The 19,933-nt window shown below is 37.2% G+C and overlaps 1 protein-coding gene and 1 long non-coding RNA gene across 2 annotated transcripts in view; both read right to left on the bottom strand.

Moving 5' to 3' along the window:
* Positions 1-17,569, bottom strand: part of ARHGEF38 (Rho guanine nucleotide exchange factor 38) — a 128,766-nt gene extending 111,197 nt beyond the window's left edge. Inside the window, exon 1 of the mRNA XM_004040230.5 lies at positions 17,374-17,569. Coding sequence (XP_004040278.1) covers positions 17,374-17,569 — 196 coding nt within the window. The remainder of the gene's footprint in view (positions 1-17,373) is intronic.
* On the bottom strand, positions 204-8,888 carry LOC109026652 (uncharacterized). The gene is made up of 3 exons (XR_002005701.2): positions 8,832-8,888; positions 7,114-7,177; positions 204-568 (listed from the first exon to the last, which is right to left on the bottom strand). It is a non-coding gene; the product is annotated as an uncharacterized lncRNA (long non-coding RNA).
* Positions 17,570-19,933: the final 2,364 nt, after the last annotated feature.

Genomic DNA, 19,933 nt, shown 5'->3' with positions numbered 1-19,933 from the left:
AATTAAATCTCTTTCCTTTATAAATTACCCAGTCTCAGGTATGTCTTTATCAGCAGCATGAGAGCAGACTAATACATACTGCATTTTGTTTATAAATGTGTATGTTCCCCCAAATTATTTTTGATATTAAAGCATTATACACTATTACTGCAATTATATTTGATTATAATGTATTGTGATAAGCCTATAATAAGAGCAACCAATTTCAAGAACTTTTTATTTACCAGTTTTTAAAATATGCATTATTTATTATCTTTCTCACAACTCTAAAAATGGGATATTATGCTAATTTTAGAGATGAAACTGAATACAGTGAATGTATGTAAATATATTCAGTGATTCATAGAATATGCAGAAGAGCTGGGATTCAAACTTCATGTGCTTAGCTCCGAAGCCTGGGCTCTCTCCCTTCACTCCCTGCCTGGAACTGTCGTGATCATGGTACGGTACATTATGTTCTATGTAGTGGAATTTTGCTGGACAGGGAGGCATAGAGTTCAGTTCTGGCAATGACACCCACTTCCTCTGTGACCTGGACGAAGTCATTTGGCTTCTCTAAATTGATTTACTGTAGAAAGAGAAAAAGAATAATAGTAATATTAAATGATAATAAAAGCTAACATTTTTCAGTGCAAACACTGAGTTTGTTTTGCATTTTCTCTTCAATCTTCACAAAAACACAATAAGATGTATATATATTCCCTTCCTTTTACGCATGCAGAAGCTGACACACACAGAGGTTAAGTAGTTTGCCCAAGGTCACACCACTGAAAGTGGCGGGCCAGGATTCAAACCTAAGCCAGTCTGGCTCCTGAACCTGCATGTTAACCACTGCTCACTGCTAGGAGGTTGTGAGAATTGAGATAAAGCATGAAAATTGCTTAATTCAATGTCTGACACACCAGAAACCTCTCAAAAAATGTCAGTCATTGTTTTTACGACCATGATTTACTTGCCATTATTCTGTATCTGGTTCTGAATGGCTACACCTGCTTTCCCTCTTTTTCTTTTCCTTGGAAATGTTCCAAGGGCAAGAGGGGAGATTGACCATCTATCAGGAAATTGCCCTCCTTGGCTGGAAAAAGCAAAAACAGCAAAGACTGCTACAAAGTCGGTTCAACACCAGGCCTAATGTGCACTGCTATTATTCAGGCTAAATTCAAATGAGCTAGGGATATAGCCCTTGCATGTTGTTTAGCATAATATAATAACATCTGAATTTTAAAAATCTGAATCATTTACCCCAAAGCTAAATCACCAATGCAAATAAGTTTCTGAGCATTCACTGAGAATGTGCTTCTCAAACAAGTTTAATGGGCAAGGAGATGATTAAATAGCTGTGTCCTGCTAAAGTACACAGCTTATTATTACTTATAAAATTCTAAGTCATTGTTTATTTAGATTAAGGTTCCCCTTTGATATTGTTTTTCAATAGCTACCAATAAATAATCCTGAATTTAGATTTTCTTAATTGTATTGAAATCTTACTGATCTCTTAGTAAAGAATAGTTGTAGTGAATAATTTCATATACCAAGCTTAGGGTTTTGTTTAATGCCTTACTTAACAACACTTGCCCTCACCCTAAAAATAATTTTCAGGAATATGCACTTTTATAAACAAAATGCAGTATGTATTCGTTTGTTCTCATACTGCTAACAAAGACATACTTCAAGAATGTTGGAACATTCTCATACTCCCAACAACCAACCAGGCAGGCACACATACACCATTTGATACTTACTTACTGAGCAACTTTCACAGTCATTTGACTGTGGAGAACACAAAGATAATAAAACACAAGAATCTGTCCATTAACTAATATATAATTTCATCACAACACAAATATGTTTATAATTACATACAAATCAAAGAATATTAGAATTTGAAGGTAAGTTAACAATTTTACAAATTCCATAGTCTTTGGAGTTAAAAAACTTTATATCTTTATAGCAGCATGATTTATAGTCCTTTGGGTATATACCCAGTAATGGGATGGCTGGGTCAAATGGTATTTCTAGTTCTAGATCCCTGAGGAATCGCCACACTGACTTCCACAATGGTTGAACTAGTTTACAGTCCCACCAACAGTGTAAAAGTGTTCCTATTTCTCCACATCCTCTCCAGCACCTGTTGTTTCCTGACTTTTTAATGATTGCCATTCTAACTGGTGTGAGATGGTATCTCACTGTGGTTTTGATTTGCATTTCTCTGATGGCCAGTGATGATGAGCATTTTTTCATGTGTCTTTTGGCTGCATAAATGTCTTCTTTTGAGAAGTGTCTGTTCATGTGATGGACTGGATTAAGAAAATGTGGCACATATACACCATGGAATACTATGCAGCCATAAAAAATGGTGAGTTCATGTCCTTTGTAGGGACATGGATGAAATTGGAAATCATCATTCTCAGTAAACTATCGCAAGAACAAAAAACCAAACACCGCATATTCTCACTCATAGGTGGGAACTTAACAATGAGAACACATGGACACAGGAAGGGGAATATCACACTCTGGGGACTGTTGTGGGGTGGGGGGAGGGGGGAGGGATAGCATTGGGAAATATACCTAATGCTAGATGACGAGTTAGTGGGTGCAGAGCACCAGCGTGGCACATGTATACATATGTAACTAACCTGCACAATGTGCACATGTACCCTAAAACTTAAAGTATAATAATAAAAGAAAAAAACCTTATATCTAATTTAATATTAATTTTTTAAATTACATGTTGGATATTGAGTTGATATTGTGCTTTGTGTTGTGTATATTAAATGAATAAACAACAGCTCTTATCATCAAGATATGTATAATCGAGAAGTAAAGACAGGGTATTGAAGTCATGAGATAAATCAACACTTTCCATTATCTCCCTAAAATACACAAACTGATGTCTATGTACTTCTCCACTTAACAATCAAGGGGCATATTTTTCAAGACTTAATTGTGTTCAACAGCTGACCTCATTATGTCAGTTGTACTTCTTTGCAATTATATTACTTTAACGAAACTTACATAATTAATGAAATATGAGGGTAAAATACCATGTGTATGTTTCTGTGAAAACTGCTTTAATGTTTTGAAATAATTTTATAAAGTCAAGTTGCCAAAGCACTGCTGTTATATTAGGAGTTGAATGAGACAAATTTAAAAGATTAAGAATTATTCCAGAAAGATTCTGCAAACAAATCACTTTGCATTTTTAAATATTGGTCAGTATTTAAAAACTGGTGTAAATGGAGTACTTACTATTCAGCCATAAAAAGAATAATATCCCATCATTTGCAACAACATGGATGGAACTGGAGGCCATTATGTTAAGTGAAAAAAGTCAGGCACAGAAAGACAAACTTTGCATGTTCTCATTTATCTGTGGGTGCTAAAAATTAAAACAATTGAACTCATGAAGATAGATAGTAACAGGATGGCAGGCCAGGTGTGTAATCTCAGCACTTTCAGAGGCCAAGGCAGGAGGATCACCTAAGATCAGGAGTTCAAGACCAGCCTGACCAACATGGAGAAATCTTGTCTCTACTAAAAATACAAAATTAGCTGGGCGTGGTGGTGCATGCCTGTAATCCCAGCTACTCGGGAGGCTGAGGCAGGAGAATCGCTTGAACCTGGGTGGTGGAGGTTGCGGTGAGCCAAGATCATGCCATTGCACTCCAGCCTGGGCAACAAGAGCAAAACTCCGTCTCTTAAAAAAAAAAAAAAAAAAGATGGCTGCCAGAGGCTGGGAAGGGTAGTCTGGAGGACGTAGTGGAGGAAAGGGGGATGATTAATGGGTACAAAAAAATAGTTAGAAAGAATAAGTAAGTCCCAGTATTTGCTAACACAATAGGGTGACTATAATAAAAAAATAATTTAATTGTACATTTCAAAATATCTAAGAGAGTATAACTGGGTTATTTGTAACACAAAAGATAAATGCTTGAGGTGATTGATACCCTATTTTTCCTGATGGAATTACTATGCATTGCATGCCTGTATCAGAATATCTCATGTAACCCATAAATATATGCACCTATTATGTACCCACAAAAATTAAAAATAAAAAATTAAAACTGTAGTTAGTATAAATATAATTATGATAACCTGTGACCCATGCAAGCATAGCACAGCCTGGACATCAGTCTTATGGAGAAGTGACACAGTTGAAATCTGAAACAGGTAGCACAAGGTGAAGAGAAATGCAAAAGTGTCATGAGCAAAAGAAATAGTATATTTAAAGGCTTGGTGGCAAAAAAAGATGTGAAAACAACTTAGTGCAGCTGAAGTACAAGTGATAGAGGCTGTGAAAAGGGGACAAGTCTAGAGAAATTCTCAGGAGACAGATCTCGACAATGAGGAATTTTTTAATAAATGAGGGGCATGATTAGATTCTCTTAGCAAGATCACTTTGGCCTCCACAGAACTAGATTTGACAGGGGAGGGTGAGGAGGAAGCCTGTGGGTAGTGAAGTGGCTCTTCGCATGGACAGTCCAGTCACTAGGGGAAAGAAGGAAGGAGTTAAGCTTAGTCTAATTGCCAAGAAGATAGAAAGAACAGAGCAGATCAAGAGAAATTCAAGAGGTGAAATTAGCATGAACTGGTGAGTAATCAATGCAGAGGGTAAAGGAGAAGTCAAAGCTGACTCTCAGATTTCTGACTTGTTAACTGGGTCATGGTGCCATTTAAAGAAATAGGGAACAACGGGAAAAGAGCAGGTAGAGGAGATAAGGTGATAAGTTCTGCTCAGCTCTATCTCATTATATAAAAAAAGGAAGCTAATATCTAGAGAGAGTAAGTCTTCTACCTTAAGTAACAAAGCCAGAAATTGAGTTCAGAACTTCTGACCAACACTCCCTCCCTGCCTCTATCAGTCCGATTCCCTTTCTACCCGTATAGTGCAAACACCCACCCATAATTCAATATACGGTTTTATTCCAGACAGATCATTACGAAACCCCCAGATATGATTGTAAATGTTCTTTCATCCCTCTCCATGCTGCCAATTTCATATCTGCCCCCATAAACCCAAAAAAACCTTGGCTTAGCATTGCGTCGAACCCTACCAACGGAAGTTTCACACAGTAAAATCTTTTATCTTTTAAAATCAGTTTCAATGGAAATCTGACCCACAGAAAGATGAATGGAGCAGCCTTCTGTGAAATAGGTTGAAAATAATTGCATGTCAGACAGGGTTTGGAGGGGAGCCAGTGAGGTATTAAGTGAAAATGTGGAGGAACAGACCCTCTGCGACTCTGAATTTGAAAGCTCAAATACTGGGGCTGGGAATATTTTATCTTCATTGGAAGGGCATGTGATTTATTTCCTCTGACTGCTAATTGGCATAGAAAGTAGATTAGTGGATTTCAAAAAGGAATTAAACAAAGCTTACCTGTCTTGAAAAATGCTGAAGTGGTATTGGTTTGAATTTACAGGCTCCAACAGTGATCAGCATAGCACAGACAGAGCAATGAGGAGTTAAATAAATGGGTACTTCAGAAAATGTTTTTATTTAAAGTCTTTAGCAGAAGATGAGTGTCCCACCTTTCCTGACCCAAGCTTAAAATGTATAAAACCAAGTTGCAGGCTGACCACCTTGGGCAGATGTTCTCGGGATCTCCAGAGGGCTGTGTCACAGGCCATTGGCCACTCATATTTGGCTCAGAATAAATATCTTCAAATATTTCACAGAGTTTGACTCTTTTCATTGACAAAAGTAACACTGTCCTCCAGGCCAGAGATGAGATAGAGTCAAATTGGGAAAAGCCTTACATTCCATTTTAATATTGTTAAACCAAGGGCTGCCAAACTTTTTTATTATTTTTTATTGTGGTAAAATATTCAGGACATAAAATTAACAATGTTAACTATTTTTAAGTAAACAGTTCAGTATCATTAAATACATTCACATTATTATGCAATCATTAGAACTTTTTCATCTTCCCAAATTGAAACTCTACCCATTAAACAATAATTCCCCATTTCCTCCTTCCCCCAGCCCCTGGAAACCACCATTCTACTTTTTGTCCCTATGAATTTGACTACTCTATGTACCTCATATAAGTAGAATCATATAGCGTTTGTCCTTTTGTGACTAGCTTATTTTAGTTAGCACAATATCTTTGATGATCATCCATGTAGTAGCATGTCAGAATTTTACCGCAAATGTTTTTATTGTGTCAGTTAAACTGTTCTGTGTATACACCTCTACTATACGTATCGTATTAATGTATCATACATATTATGAAGCATACACAACAATAAATATTTTCAAAGAGCAATACTGAAAAACAAACCTATTTTTTTCTTCGCACAATAGATTGTCTGTAAAATCTCCTGGGGTTTATATATTCCCCTCTTTGGGTACTGCTGCTAGCTATAGAAAAATGAAAAGCAATGAGGAGTGTTAAGCAAAGGAGCCATGTAGTTTGACAGTCTGACCCAGTTTTTCACCAAGTATCCTAATCCAGGTAAGTACTCTGTAGTTAGTGATGACAAGGAGTTTTCAAAGACTAGATAATTCAGATAATCAGTTTTGTATTTTTAGAGCAGAATATTCTAGTGATTCTGTGAAGTATGGACCTTATTCAATGCAAGTACATATCTTTCTAATTTCCAAGCACATAGAACATTTTGTTGAGAGGCATAAAATAACACAGCTACTGAAAAATACTTGTTGGTCACTGTTCACTTCAACATTGCCGATGAATGTATTGGCAGAACTTACAGTTCTCTTGATGCTTGTGAGTATTGTTCAAAAGTTTATTAAAATCAGTTGATTTCTTAAGAGCAAACCATAAAACAGGTACTACTACTAAAAACTAAGGTTAGAACAGGAAAACTGCATGATGGTTGAAAAAGCACTGACTTTGGAGCCAAGCAAACCTCAGGAAAACTCTGACTTCACCAGTTGCTATTAATAGCTATGTGACCACTGGGAGAATGCTCATACCTCTCTTAACTTCTGTTTTATCATCTATAAATATATGGCAATAACTTATTTGCAAAGTTGCTAAGAGCATGAAATGACGTACTGCACCTAAGTGCCTACTACAGATGTTCAGTTGGTGTTTGTACCTACTCTTCCATTTAGAAATCCCCAAATACAAAAATTAGTATTATTACCTTGTTCCATGTATGAGGACCAGCATAATCCCTCTGCCTGGAATGGCTTCTGCCCCTAAAAGTCCTAATTGGATTTCAAGATTCAGATTTCAGTGTATTTTCTTTTGGCATTTCAGAGGTGCAATTAAGCTCTTTCTTATCATAGCTCCTATATTGCTTTATTTGTGTCTCTAATAATAATAACCACTTAATATGTGGTGGATGCCATGTTAGCACCCGTTCCCCTTAAAGGAAGGGATAAATTATTATTTCAGCTGCCGGGAGTGCAACCAGCAGATATGCCCTCTTTAGGAATTATCTCAGATGAAAGCACCTCTCAGGCCATGCCCTTTCCCAAGATAGCCACATCCCCAAATGTAAAGTGTGATACAAGGGCCCAGGTCCTTCACAACACTGGGGACAACTCTGAAAAATCATCCGTCTTCAGAACTTCCCTCAGAGTTGGCTAAAGCTTCCAATGAGACCACATCACAGCTCGGCCTCTCCCTGTGCCCAGGCTTATGTCCTTCCCTTTTCTTCCCCAGGTGGTGGTCACAGAATGTTGCCTAATAATTCCCCTCCACCCGAATCTCTGTTTCAGAATTTGCAAGTCGGAAACCCAATTTGCAGTATACTTCAGGCCCTTGTTACATTACTACAATCATTTGTTCACAACCTGTCTCACTCAATGGGCTGGGTGTGCTTCTGATATTTTAAAAAACATTCTTAGGACCTAGTCATACCTGGCACATACGAATACCTAGCAAATATTTGTTGAATAAATTCATTTAAAAAGAGATCCTATTTTTCTTGGCCAGGAAACTCTTTCTATTCTCTTCTTTAACTAAATTTATTTATTTATAATCTTTCTTTACAGAAAAAGAATGTAAAGAAATTAACTGAAAGTTAACTACCATTACACAGTGGGAAAGTGAAAATGACAGAATTGTAAAAGCAAGTATATCATAAGGATCAATATAGTTGTAATTATTCACTGGATATTTTAAAGTCATTCAATAAATAGTCATTGAGCAGAATAACTGTATACCAGGCATTGCTTAAATGCTAAGTCTTTTTCCCCAAGGAGAATTATATTCAAATGACAGCAAAAGCCAAAAATAGAATGAAGTAGTATAATTTCATAGAGTAATAGGTGGTACGAAAGCCACTGAGGGGGATCAGAACACACCATCCCTAAATATGCCACTTTGGGATATTGATTATTTTGAGCTGGAGATGCTCAATAGCAGATGCAGGAAGGGCTCTCTGCCTTTTCCTTTTTTACTTAAAAGCAGAGTGTAAATTTACCATGAGAAAAGTACCCTCCCTGTATCACCAAGAAGGGAATATTCTCATCATCAGAGACAGGGAGTTGACACAGAGATGAATCTACACAAACAAATCTTACAAAAATAACCCTTATCTTCCATTAGCTTCTCCCATGTATTTCCTAGTCACTTTTCCACAATTTCTTTCCCCAACCCTAAACTCTTTTACTTTGGCTTTGTCATATCTCCACAATTTATGACCTTTGTTAAAATGTTATATAAACCCCTAGATCTAACTGCTTCTTTGAGGTTTTTACTTCTTTCTTCCTACAAAGCCTCCCATGACACATAAAAATAGTAACCTCAAGTAAAATGTGTACGCTTTTTCTTTTGTTAGTATGTCTTTTGTCTATACAATTCATAGGTCCTAGCCACAGAATTTAAGAGGGTAGAGGAAAAGTATTCCCTCACCTACATCACTTTAGGTCGGATGGTCAGGGAGGGACTCCCAAAAAAGATGAACAGAGACTTGAGTGATAAAAATCTGCTCTTGCAGAGATTTGGGGAAAGAAACTTTTCCATTCCATTCCATTCATTTCTGAGACTCCAGGCTGGAGTGCAGTGGCATGATCTCAGCTTACTGTAACTTCTGCCTCCCAGGTTTGAGTGATTCTTGTGCCTCAGCCTCCCAAGTAGCTGGGATTACAGGCATGCACCACCAACCAGCTAATTTTTTGTTTTGTTTTGTTTTGTTTTCTTAGTAGAGACAGGGTCTCACCATGTTGCGCAGACTGGTCTCAAACTCCTGGGCTCAAGCGATAGACCCACCTTGGCCACCCAAAGTGCTGGGATTACAGGCATGAGCCACCACACCCTGCCTCTATGGGAAAGAAACTTTTAGACAGACAAAATAGTTAATATAAAGGCCAGGGAACAAAAGCAAATTTGACCCTAAGCTCCTAGCAGCTAAATATAGTAAATTGCTTGTTTTTATCTGGGAGGGGATGTGTTTTTATTCTTAAGGAGAGTCAGCTTTCCATTGAATAAAATCTGAGAGAGGTAAACAATGCCTTCATCAACCATTTCACAACAAACACAGAAGGAGAAATCTGTGATGGCTTTTTGTAGTGACACTGGAGACCTAACATTAAGAAGCATTCAGGAAAAATAGTTTCTGCGAAGTGCTATAATGACTCACAATACTTAGAGTAGTAGCTGGATGACATGACCTTTAAGTTTTCTTCTTTAAGTAAGAATTGTATGTCAGTCTAAGATTGCATCCTCTATCGAGGGCTTCAGTGCAGGTATCTTAGACTATTCATTTATTCTCTGATTCATTAATCAAGAAAAAAATTGTTCAGAAAACCTTGGACAAAGTCTTAAATCATAGCACTCTGTGTTCCTGCTGCATTTAAGTTATGACTCACAATTTAAGCTGACTTCATATAATTCTACTGAAATATCACCTATCCAGATAAAAAGTTGCTTGTTTCCCACATATAATTCCATTCTTTTCATTTGCAAATGTATTCCCTCCTCTCATTGCTGTAGAATAGGACTCTCAGTTATTCTGATATATATTAAGTTTTATTGAGATGCAAATAAATGACAACAGGCATAAAATTAAAGAAAGATGAGTTTCAGTGTCAAGATATGCAATGAAGCAGGAGATGGAGATCATTAAGCTATTACTATAAGACAGGTTTGCTTAACCTACCTTTGTAATTTTGTTCCCTGACAACTAAACAAAAAAAGTATTTATTAAACAGTGACACTCTGGCAGGGACATGCCACTATAAGTCAAAAGAAAGAAAATATATTCCAAAGTGAAAAACAGCAAGTTAAGCTTTATTATGGTAGCAGAGAAATGTCATCACATTACAAAACATGTGCTGCAACCATCAAATGGCTTTGACTTCTTAGTAAATCATATGTATAAAATACCTACTGAGTCAACTAGTTAAATTCATTCCATTTTGCAAATATTTCAAGCATGTGACATCTCAAACCCAAGGCCTACCACCTATTTTTCTCAATGATAAAATCAGAACTGAAGAGAAGAGATGTTGGGATTCAGTAACAGTGTGTGTGACAGCATCTGGCTGGCATAGTTCCTAGCAGATAACATAACACTAATACTCAATCTCTTCCTTCCCTCCCCTTCCCTCTTACTTTCACAACCTAGTATAGAAGAAGGGTTATATCCTGAAATAGATTACAGCCAAAAACTACACATAACTGCCTCCTTTGTGGGACCTGGAGCAAGGATACAGATGGAGGCCAGCATACCAGATCTACATATTTAAAAGTTATAAATGAAGCTGGCAAACTATTAAACAAAATGTGATATTTCCTTCGGTCTTGATAAATATATTTTATAACAATCTGAAAGGCCAACTTCTAATTTAGATTTCTGATATCCCTCAGAGTTTTATGCCAAAATTTGGCAGGGGACCATGGGACACACGCACTCCTACCTAGTCTTGAGGCTTGAATCTCTACTCTTCTCTCTACCAGCTTTTCCACCCAGAGGAACCTGGTAGACATGATCTGAACACTCCAGCATGATCAAGCTCCAGAAACACCCCCATCATCAGTTGTCCCTTAGGCCTAAGAGCATGCACACCAGCAACCACAGTCTGCCCTTGAGAGCATGGGATAAGAAGCGGTCCAAGCAAATGTTGGAGCCAGTACTGAGGCCTGTTGAACAGAAAATTCCACAGTCTCAGAAACAGTCTAGAAGTGAAGGTAGGACTCCCAAATAAGCCATAACTTTGAGTCTTGACTGGTTCTAAGAATGATACTGCTTATAAATGTAGCAACTCTTGCAATAATTCTACTTTTATCAGGAAATCAATATTCATAAAGGTACTGATGCTAATATGATTATAGCATCAAGAAAAAGTAATTCTATAAACAGAGGTTTTTTTTTCTTTTCCTGTGTCAACAGAAACAAAGATGAATGTGGCTTGGGTGCTTTTCTCTCTCCCATCATTTCTCCAACTATATTACTATTTTAAGGTATATTTCTATTCATTCTTGCTGCTTGCTTGGTTTCTATCTGTCTCTCCCCTCCCCTTCTCTCTCTCCTTCCTTTCTTTCATTCCTTCTTCCTCTTGATGTCTCATTTTGATAAACCCATAATTTTTATAAACAAAAAAAAGCACAACTAGAAATTGTGTTTGCTACTTTTAAGAAAGTTACACCTAAAGTCATATCGGTCAAACATAGGAATAAATTTGCCCATCACAATATGGTAGTAGTAGAATAGCTCAAACAGTCTCAATTTCTGTGACTCACACATTATTTGACACAAATGGTCCTTCTAAAAACTGCAAGATGTCTCTACTGAAAAAAAATAGGAAAGTAAAATACCGTGTTTTACACTGGTTTCTATACATGCAGTAAGACAAAAGTTACTGCGTTTTTAAAACGTCTTGCCTTTTAGAAAGATTTGCCCTTCAAACTATGACACACACCTGTTTGTACTGGTGTCACATTACTGATTCAAATACTTCCCATTTCACTGTAGAGTGTATGAAGGCAGATAAAGGGGAAGGAGCTACTCACTAATCAAAGAACAGACATGAACAAAAAGGGTTTGTAGCACTGGGATAGAAACATGCACAGGAAGCTGGACAATTTGTTTTACTCCATTCTTCATTTGGCCTTGAACAAAACTCACCAAGTCTTCCAGTGTTAATTTCTGCTCCCTGACAGACTGTCTATATTCTTAAAAAACATTTTAAATTAAATGCCCTCATAGTCTTACCAAGTCTAATTTATTATTTGAGCCACTTGTCCCCACATGGCACAATATGTTATTTTGTATAAAGTTCATACAGTAGGGTGGTTCATCTTTAGCACCATATTAAGACAACTTTGGGTCTCATAAAGATAACCTTTCTTAATTAGAATGATACAATAGCCTTTGCAAAAATAGAAGGTACCACAGACCCACTAAGAAATGGAGACATAATTTTTGCCTTGTGTTACCAGCAGTGGTAATGGGTAATAGCATTTTACCCATGTATTCTCACCTTTTCACCTGGTGTTGGATAAACAAAAATATGCATTGGCCAGAAAATTAACCAGAAGTTTAGTGTGGCCGTAGAGGATAAAGGTAACCGACCCGTCTTGGTTGGTTTGGGCTGCTATAACAAATATATTAGAGACTAGGTGGCTTAAGTTTACCAAAAATTTATTTTTCACAGTTCTGGAGGCTGGAAAATCCAGAATCAAGTTGATCTTATTCCTAATGCGGAAGATCTTATTCCTGCTGAGAGCCCACTTCCTGGTTTGCACATGGCCACCTTCTTGTGTCCTGACATGGCTGAGAGCAGAGAGAAGCAAGCTCTCTCTTGTCTTTTTTTTTTTTTAAGGGTCACTAATCCCATTCACGAAAGCTTCACCCTCAATACCTAATTACCTCCCAAAGACCCCACCTCCTAATACTGTCACATTGGGGATTAGGTTTCACATAGGAATTTTAGAGGAATACAAACATTCAGTCCATAGTACCCATACTGAGAGGAAACCTATAATGTCAGTGATAGAATTCATATATGGTTTTCAGAAAAGACTCCTGAATGTTAGTAAACTTTTGTTCTTTTTGTTCTTTAAATTTTACAGTAACTTTCAATAAAAAGTCTAATCATTGCAAAAAAGTGTCTCAAGTACACACATGAACACATACAAGTACATACTTGTATATCTATATCTACATACTGGAGACATATATATACACACATATATATACACATATATATATCTGCATATGCACAGACACAGTTCTGTATAACTATTTAAATTAGGCATATTTCAAATGTAGAGATCATGTATATAAGTATTTATGAAACCCTTTCTGAGTTTTTACAACCCAACCACTAAATTTCTTATATTTAGGTAATTTCTATGGCTCCCAGTAGAATGGAAATGAGGAATTGAGCTAGTGGAAGTTAAGATGGCTCTTGTTACTAATAGAAGAGGAATTTTTGAAATATGGTTGTTGTGTGCTCTGAAAGGTCGAGTTGGGAATGAAACAGGCTTCCGCTAAGAATTACTTATTATATAAATTCTGTACATTTTAATCTCTGATGTTCATTTAACTGAAGAATCATCTTTCTGATAGAAACATGTGTCCTCACGTATTTAGATAAATACTATGGCTCTTATTTCAGGCCATGGTGTCTTTCTTCACACCAGTTTCCTGCTTGGGCCTGATCATTCAAGTCATTCACTCTATTTAACAGTTACTGAGTGTTTACTGTATTCTGGGCTGCTGAGGTGCAACAGTTAACAAGACAGATAGGGTTTCTTTCATGGTGTATGAGAGGGGAGGGAGAGAAAAGGGAGGGGAACGACAGTCAATAACAGGTGATAAACAAGGAAACAAAAACCATTCCAGACAGAGCTAAATACAGTGAAGAGGTTCAAATGCCCTTCTCTTACCTGTACCTTCCCTCATCCCTACCCTTATCATTTCTTAGAGACACCATTTTCTGACAGCTTCCTTCATGCAGTCCTGAATAGACCGTTTCCTCCTTTTGTGGACCCACTGATCCTACCTCCACTTCTGTCATGCCACTTTATTGTATTTATTTGTTTACCTGTCTTATCTTTCCCAACCAGACTTTGAGCCTCTTTGGAGTAAAGGTCAGACATGTTTTCTTAATGATTTTGTAGTTGTAATTCCTGGCACATATTCTGTTTTTGCTCTTCATTGTAACCCTCAAGACACAGCATCTAAAACATTCAATAAATGTCAATTTACCAAATGTATATGATTTTACAATTTGTATTCTTTCCAATGTATCAAGGGCCTTGAGAAAAATTAATTTCAAAGAACAAGGTATAACATATTCAATAAATGCTAGTCAACTGAATTAATCTGTTCAAGGAGTAAGGGAGCCTAAGGGTGGCCTTTCTATTATTGTACAACTCCAGGCTTAGTAGGACTGACTGTGTTGATGTGATCACAATCTTCTGCAAAGGTTTTAGGATGTCCTGGTTAGAGCCATGTTCTATCGTTTTAATTCAGCCAGTGTACCATTTTTAAAATTGTTATTACAACTTAAGTTTCATGCTACTAAAGTGATGTGAGAAATTGAATTGAACAGATAGACTATGTATCATGAGTTAAAAGACAAGCTCAAGAGCACCAAAGAAAAATCTTACATTTTACGGAACCCAGAGAACTTGCTTCCCCAGAGAGTTAGAGCAGTGAATTTTACTCAAGTAATATAGCATTGAAGGACAACCAATTAAATAACTAGTTAAATAACCAGCTAAATAATTTGAGGAATGTGGTGTTGCCAGAAATTCCAGTATTTGAAAGCACTCTTTGACCTCACAAGGGCTTTAGGCCACCTATCTGAGGGCTCTAACCAGTCCAGGTGTTTATTCAGTGCCTCCCAGGGACTACCAGTTCCAAGAAAGGGAGAGGAAAAGCTCTCGGCATTTGAATAATAAAGAGCTTCTTAAGGTGATTTAGGACTCATCTGCATAATAATGGGTATTGTACAGGCCAGAGAACAAACGCACAGAACTGATTGCTTTGAACATTAGTGAGAAAATGCCTTCCCTTTTTGCCAAAGCTGTTCTAGTCGAACCATGCTAAAAGCTCTATTAGGCGTTCGATAATCAGACTTGGATTCTTTTAAGGGTTACGTTTTTAAGATGTTACTTCTCAGGAGGCCAGCCTATCTTTATGGCTTATGTGCTCCTCTATACTTCTTGGTGATTTTTCTCAAGCACAGACTAGAAGCATGTATTAACTGCTGAGTTTTGCCTTCCACCTTCAAAGAATCCAACAGAGCACAGGAAAGCCACAAATCAAATGAAGTGCGTAAGAAGTCTGAGATCTTCTGCAAGGTAACCAACCCATGTCTGCTCTATTGTGTGGTCATAGACTTATTTTTTAGGAAAATTTAGTAAGCAAAAATTTGTGAATAGCAAAAATTATTTTCTGTTTTTATTTTGCTAATGGAGACTCTGATAGATGCTGAATTAGTGAAACTCAGACAGAAAAAACATGTCATTAGGGATAAAGCAATGGGCTTTTCCTGAATTTCTAGATGTGGTCTCTTTATCAAAGGACAAAAAAGAATTGAAAAAGAGAAATAAGGTATACAAACTTCGATTAATATTGGGCAAGTTCTGTTTTATCATTATGGTACCCATTATTCCTAAAATTTATCAGCCAGTATACTAGATGTTTTATGTAATTATCTAATTTCAATCTCCCAACAACACTATGTGGCAAGTATCATTAGTCCCACTTTCACAGACAGGAAAATTGAGGCTCAGATATTTAAAGTAATTTGCTCAAGTTCTAATTGGTAGTAAGTTGAAGAACCAGGATTAGAAACTAAATGTGTATGATTTTAAATTCTCGTGGTACATATTCATCATGGAATACTACACAGCCAGAAGAAAGAACAAAATCATGTCCTTTGCAGCAACATGGATACAACCGGAGGCCATTATCCTAAGCAAGTTAATGCTGGAACAGAAAACCAAATACTGCATGTTCTCACTTATGAGTGAGAGCTAAACATTAGACATACATGGACATAAAGGTGGCAACAATAGATACTGGGGACTACTGGAGTGGCGAGAAATGGACAGAGGCAAGGGCTGAAAAACTACCTACTGGGTACTATGCTCAGTACCCAGGTGATGAGATCATTTGTACCCCAAATCGCAGCATCACACAAAATACACAAGTAACAAACACACATATATACCGCCTGAATCTAAAATAAAAGTTGAAATTTTAAGACATCCATTCTTTCCAAGTATCCATTGCTTGGAGAAAAATTAATTTCAAAGATTAAACAATGCTCTCCCTCATTTAAAAAAAAAAGTATTTGAGGATAAGATTGATGCTGTGCTTTAGTGCTGAACTACTGGTAATTTTTTTTATTTTTACACATTAACTTATAGTAACAATTTTTAGATTTAATTTAAATGCATTTAATTTAACTTATTTAACTTAATTAATTTGCATAACTAAATCTAAGCTCATATTTGTGGAAAGAGATTTGTTAAATATAAGCATGTCCTATCGGTCTTTCTGACCTCATCATAGTTTTTAAATCCAAAATGACAGCTCACAGTGGGATGATGAGAGTTCAAACACACTTTGTGCTAAAAGCAGGAGAGGCAAGTTCTGGAGGACCACATAACAAGTACCGAAGAAAAGACTTAAAATGCTGCCCAATATCAACATCAAAATGAAATTTTACTAGAACAAATGACCTTCAGGAAACAGGAGAGAAAGAATGGATAGATAGGACAGGATATAGATTAAGGCCCTGAAACAAATGATGTGCTATCATAACTGTGCCAAATTATCTTTGTACCATCACAAAATAAACTGGTTATTTCCTCAAATGTCATTCAAAATAAGCATGCTAAATATTTCTTACCATATTTGAGTATTATTCAATTTACTCAAAGGAAATGATCACCTAAGTGAATTTCAGCAAATCTTTTTATACCATCTCTCTGACTATAACATTCCTTCTTTGTCACAGACACGATTATAGTTTCATGCCCCTATTTAAGACAACCACAATCACAGTTCAGTACAATTACTTAGATATATCTCATGGTGTAATATCACATATCTACCCATTGAGATAAACAATCTTTTGCAGGTTTCTAAATCATTTGCTTTCTAGTGTTTCCCACTTCTTAAGTTGGGTAGAGAAGGGAGAAGAAAAGAGGAAGGTAGAAGGAAAATGATTACCCTCACCAGGAAAAAAAAAAAAGAAAAACACAGCAATATTAAGAGTAATTCGGAATTGACTCTTTAACATTGAATCACATAATAATTTTTTTTCCTATAATTTACAGGTCACATTTACTTTCATCTTCTTATTTTGTGGGAAGGAGAGGTGGTATTCAATTTTCCCCTCTGCCTTGTGTGTTTTCTTTGCAATTGGAAATGTAGCGGAAATGGAGCTGGGAGTGCAGTAACTGGGACAATTGATTTCTTTTTGGTTACCTTGTAATTTCTGGTTGTATTCGGTCCTGTCAGATTGGCTCCTCCTCAAGGTGCCAGAGTGGTCCCCAGAAACACTGCTCTCAACCACAGTGTCAGTCTTCCTTCTCTCCAGCATATAGAGTCTGGACCTCAAGAAGGCCAGATTCTTTTTCTTGGTGACCATGTTTTCTTTCCCAGTGGCTTCTTTGGGCTCCATATTAGGCAAAGACAAGCTTTAGAGGCTTGCAGGCAATGGCTGGTTGCTAAGGTGGCTCAGGGTGAGGGTTAAAGCTACTAGAGTGACGAGTTTATCTGCTCCCTTCTAACTAAACCGCTTCACTCCAGGGTTACCTGGCTGTGACTGCCACCACCTCTACGAAGTCCCAGAGCTCCACCCACATGAGGTCATTCTTTTTTAAACCTAGAATCCAACAGGGGAAGCTGCCACCTGTTACCTGAGAGACTTGCAGCGCAGAGCTAGGCAAAGCAGGGACTGTGCTGTCACATGCTACTGAAGCAAACAAAAATCCTATTGTGTGGGGTGAGGGGTGGGGAAAAAGGAAAGTGAACAAGGTGAGGCAGTGAGGAAGGAAGTACACGTTAGCATAACCCGCCGTTTATGGGTTTAATGTGTGCCCATGGGTGTGTTCAGGTGCACTCAGGACACTGTGTTGTGGTCTGCTGCCTGGAGGGAGACCGGGGCTTGTGCGTGGCTTTTGGCTAGAGTTACTCACAGGTGACCCACAGAGTCAGTGCAGGGGCTATGAGAATTTGCATTTGCATCAAAACAGTGAGTACAGAATCATTTTCAGTGATTACTGTGCACACTCAAAGTTATGCTTCTGCCTTTAAACGTTGAACATTCAGCAACTATTTTCTGAAAACATACTTGCCAAACCCTGATCCGCATTCCTGAGGAAATAAGGATTCACACGTGAGAGTCATCTGGCAGCAGGCAGAAGAAGTGGAGGGGAATGCCCATAGAGGCCTAGAGCCTTTTCAGATTTCTCACTCTCCACAGGCTGCCCTTGCCTGAAATTAATCCTTCCATGGTCCCACCCTGTCCTTCTATGTTCTGGTCCTTAGGAAAATAAGCCCCGTGTCAGGGTTCAATTTCTATAAGATCTTTTCCCTGTCCCTTTCATAGATGGAGTGCCAGAAAAGGGCATCCCACCTTGGGAATTTAAGGAGAGGAAAAATGTTTGAAACTGAAGGGGCACTACACTTCTAGAACGTAGAAAGGATAGGGCAGGGATTAAAAGAGAGAAAGGTGAACAGTGATAGGCCTTTCATTAATTTTTTTTGAAGTTGTTTTTCCTCATATTTCCTGAGACCTCTCAAGGGAAAAATTCTAAGAAGCTCTGGGAATGTGCTGAGTGCTCTGTATGCCTTCGTTAAAGAAAAGAAAGACCCTAAGGAGGAAAATGGATTCTCTCCTATTGTAAAGGGACCACCAAAATCCAGCTCTGTGCTGACCAGTCTGAATCTTGCATAACTTCTGTTGGAAAGATTTATAAATGAGGAGAAAGGTGTAAAAGTCATTTCCCAGCTCAGGATGTGTGGGCTCAATATAGTTTGCATAATTATCTTAAAAGATAAATGACACATCTTCACCCACTATGGAGACATCTATATATAGCTTGATGTATTAAATGGCTTTTATTTAATATAATTGATAGTCTTTTTTGAATAAATCCTCCCAAGTACATTTAATAAATACTTTTAAAGGCATATTTACCTCTAAAATATAAAAGGATTTTTTTGGATTTATGTCAAAATGCCTCAATTGTGTTCTAATATTATAAATGTATGAATGTATGTATGCATATACACACTTATTTATATTCACCTGGTAACCACCAGGGATTTATTTAGATACGGTATCACTGAAAAAAAAAAGTGCAATTAAAACTACAGGACTTAATGGGTAACATGGGGTTTAGGACAGAGCACTCAGAAACTTTGTCAATGGACCATAAAAATCAGATCAAGACCTAATAAAAATGGTAGCAAGAATTTACACATGATAAATGCTTAAGAAATGCATATATTTATATGCATTTATAACCCTTTATCTTGAAATATAACCCTTTATCTTGAAAAAGACATGGCATTTGCTTGTGGAAATGGGCCTCAGAAAGGTCACAGCTTATGGGTTGTGAAATGGCAGAAGAAGCATTATTTGAAATCAGGGGGAAATTTATTACACCAGATGTGGATGGGTGTGGCTCATAACTCAGGCAGTGAACTGAGGTCACTGGTAAGGTTTGAGGATTGCACCTGTGTGAGTTTTGTGTATTCTTATGTGGCTCAGGTCATCTGGGTAGTTTTCTGCATTCGACTAGTGTTTCAAGTAGACAAAATCACACACACACAAATGCAAAATTGTGTTATGTTCAAACAATTCCCTAACATGTCAATCTTGTTGGAACAAATTTGTATTTTCAACACAAGTGTTATAGCAGAACTTATTGTAGTAGCTTCGTTATACAACCCTGTATTGTTTAACAACAAGGATACATTCTGAGAAAAGCATCATTAGACAATTTTGTCATTGTGTGAACATTATGGAATATATTTT

Source organism: Gorilla gorilla, chromosome 3, assembly GCF_029281585.2.
Source record: "Gorilla gorilla gorilla isolate KB3781 chromosome 3, NHGRI_mGorGor1-v2.1_pri, whole genome shotgun sequence".
Classification (NCBI taxonomy): domain Eukaryota; kingdom Metazoa; phylum Chordata; class Mammalia; order Primates; family Hominidae; genus Gorilla; species Gorilla gorilla.
Note: the sequence above shows the minus strand (reverse complement) of the source record. Positions and strands in the feature narration are given on the sequence as shown.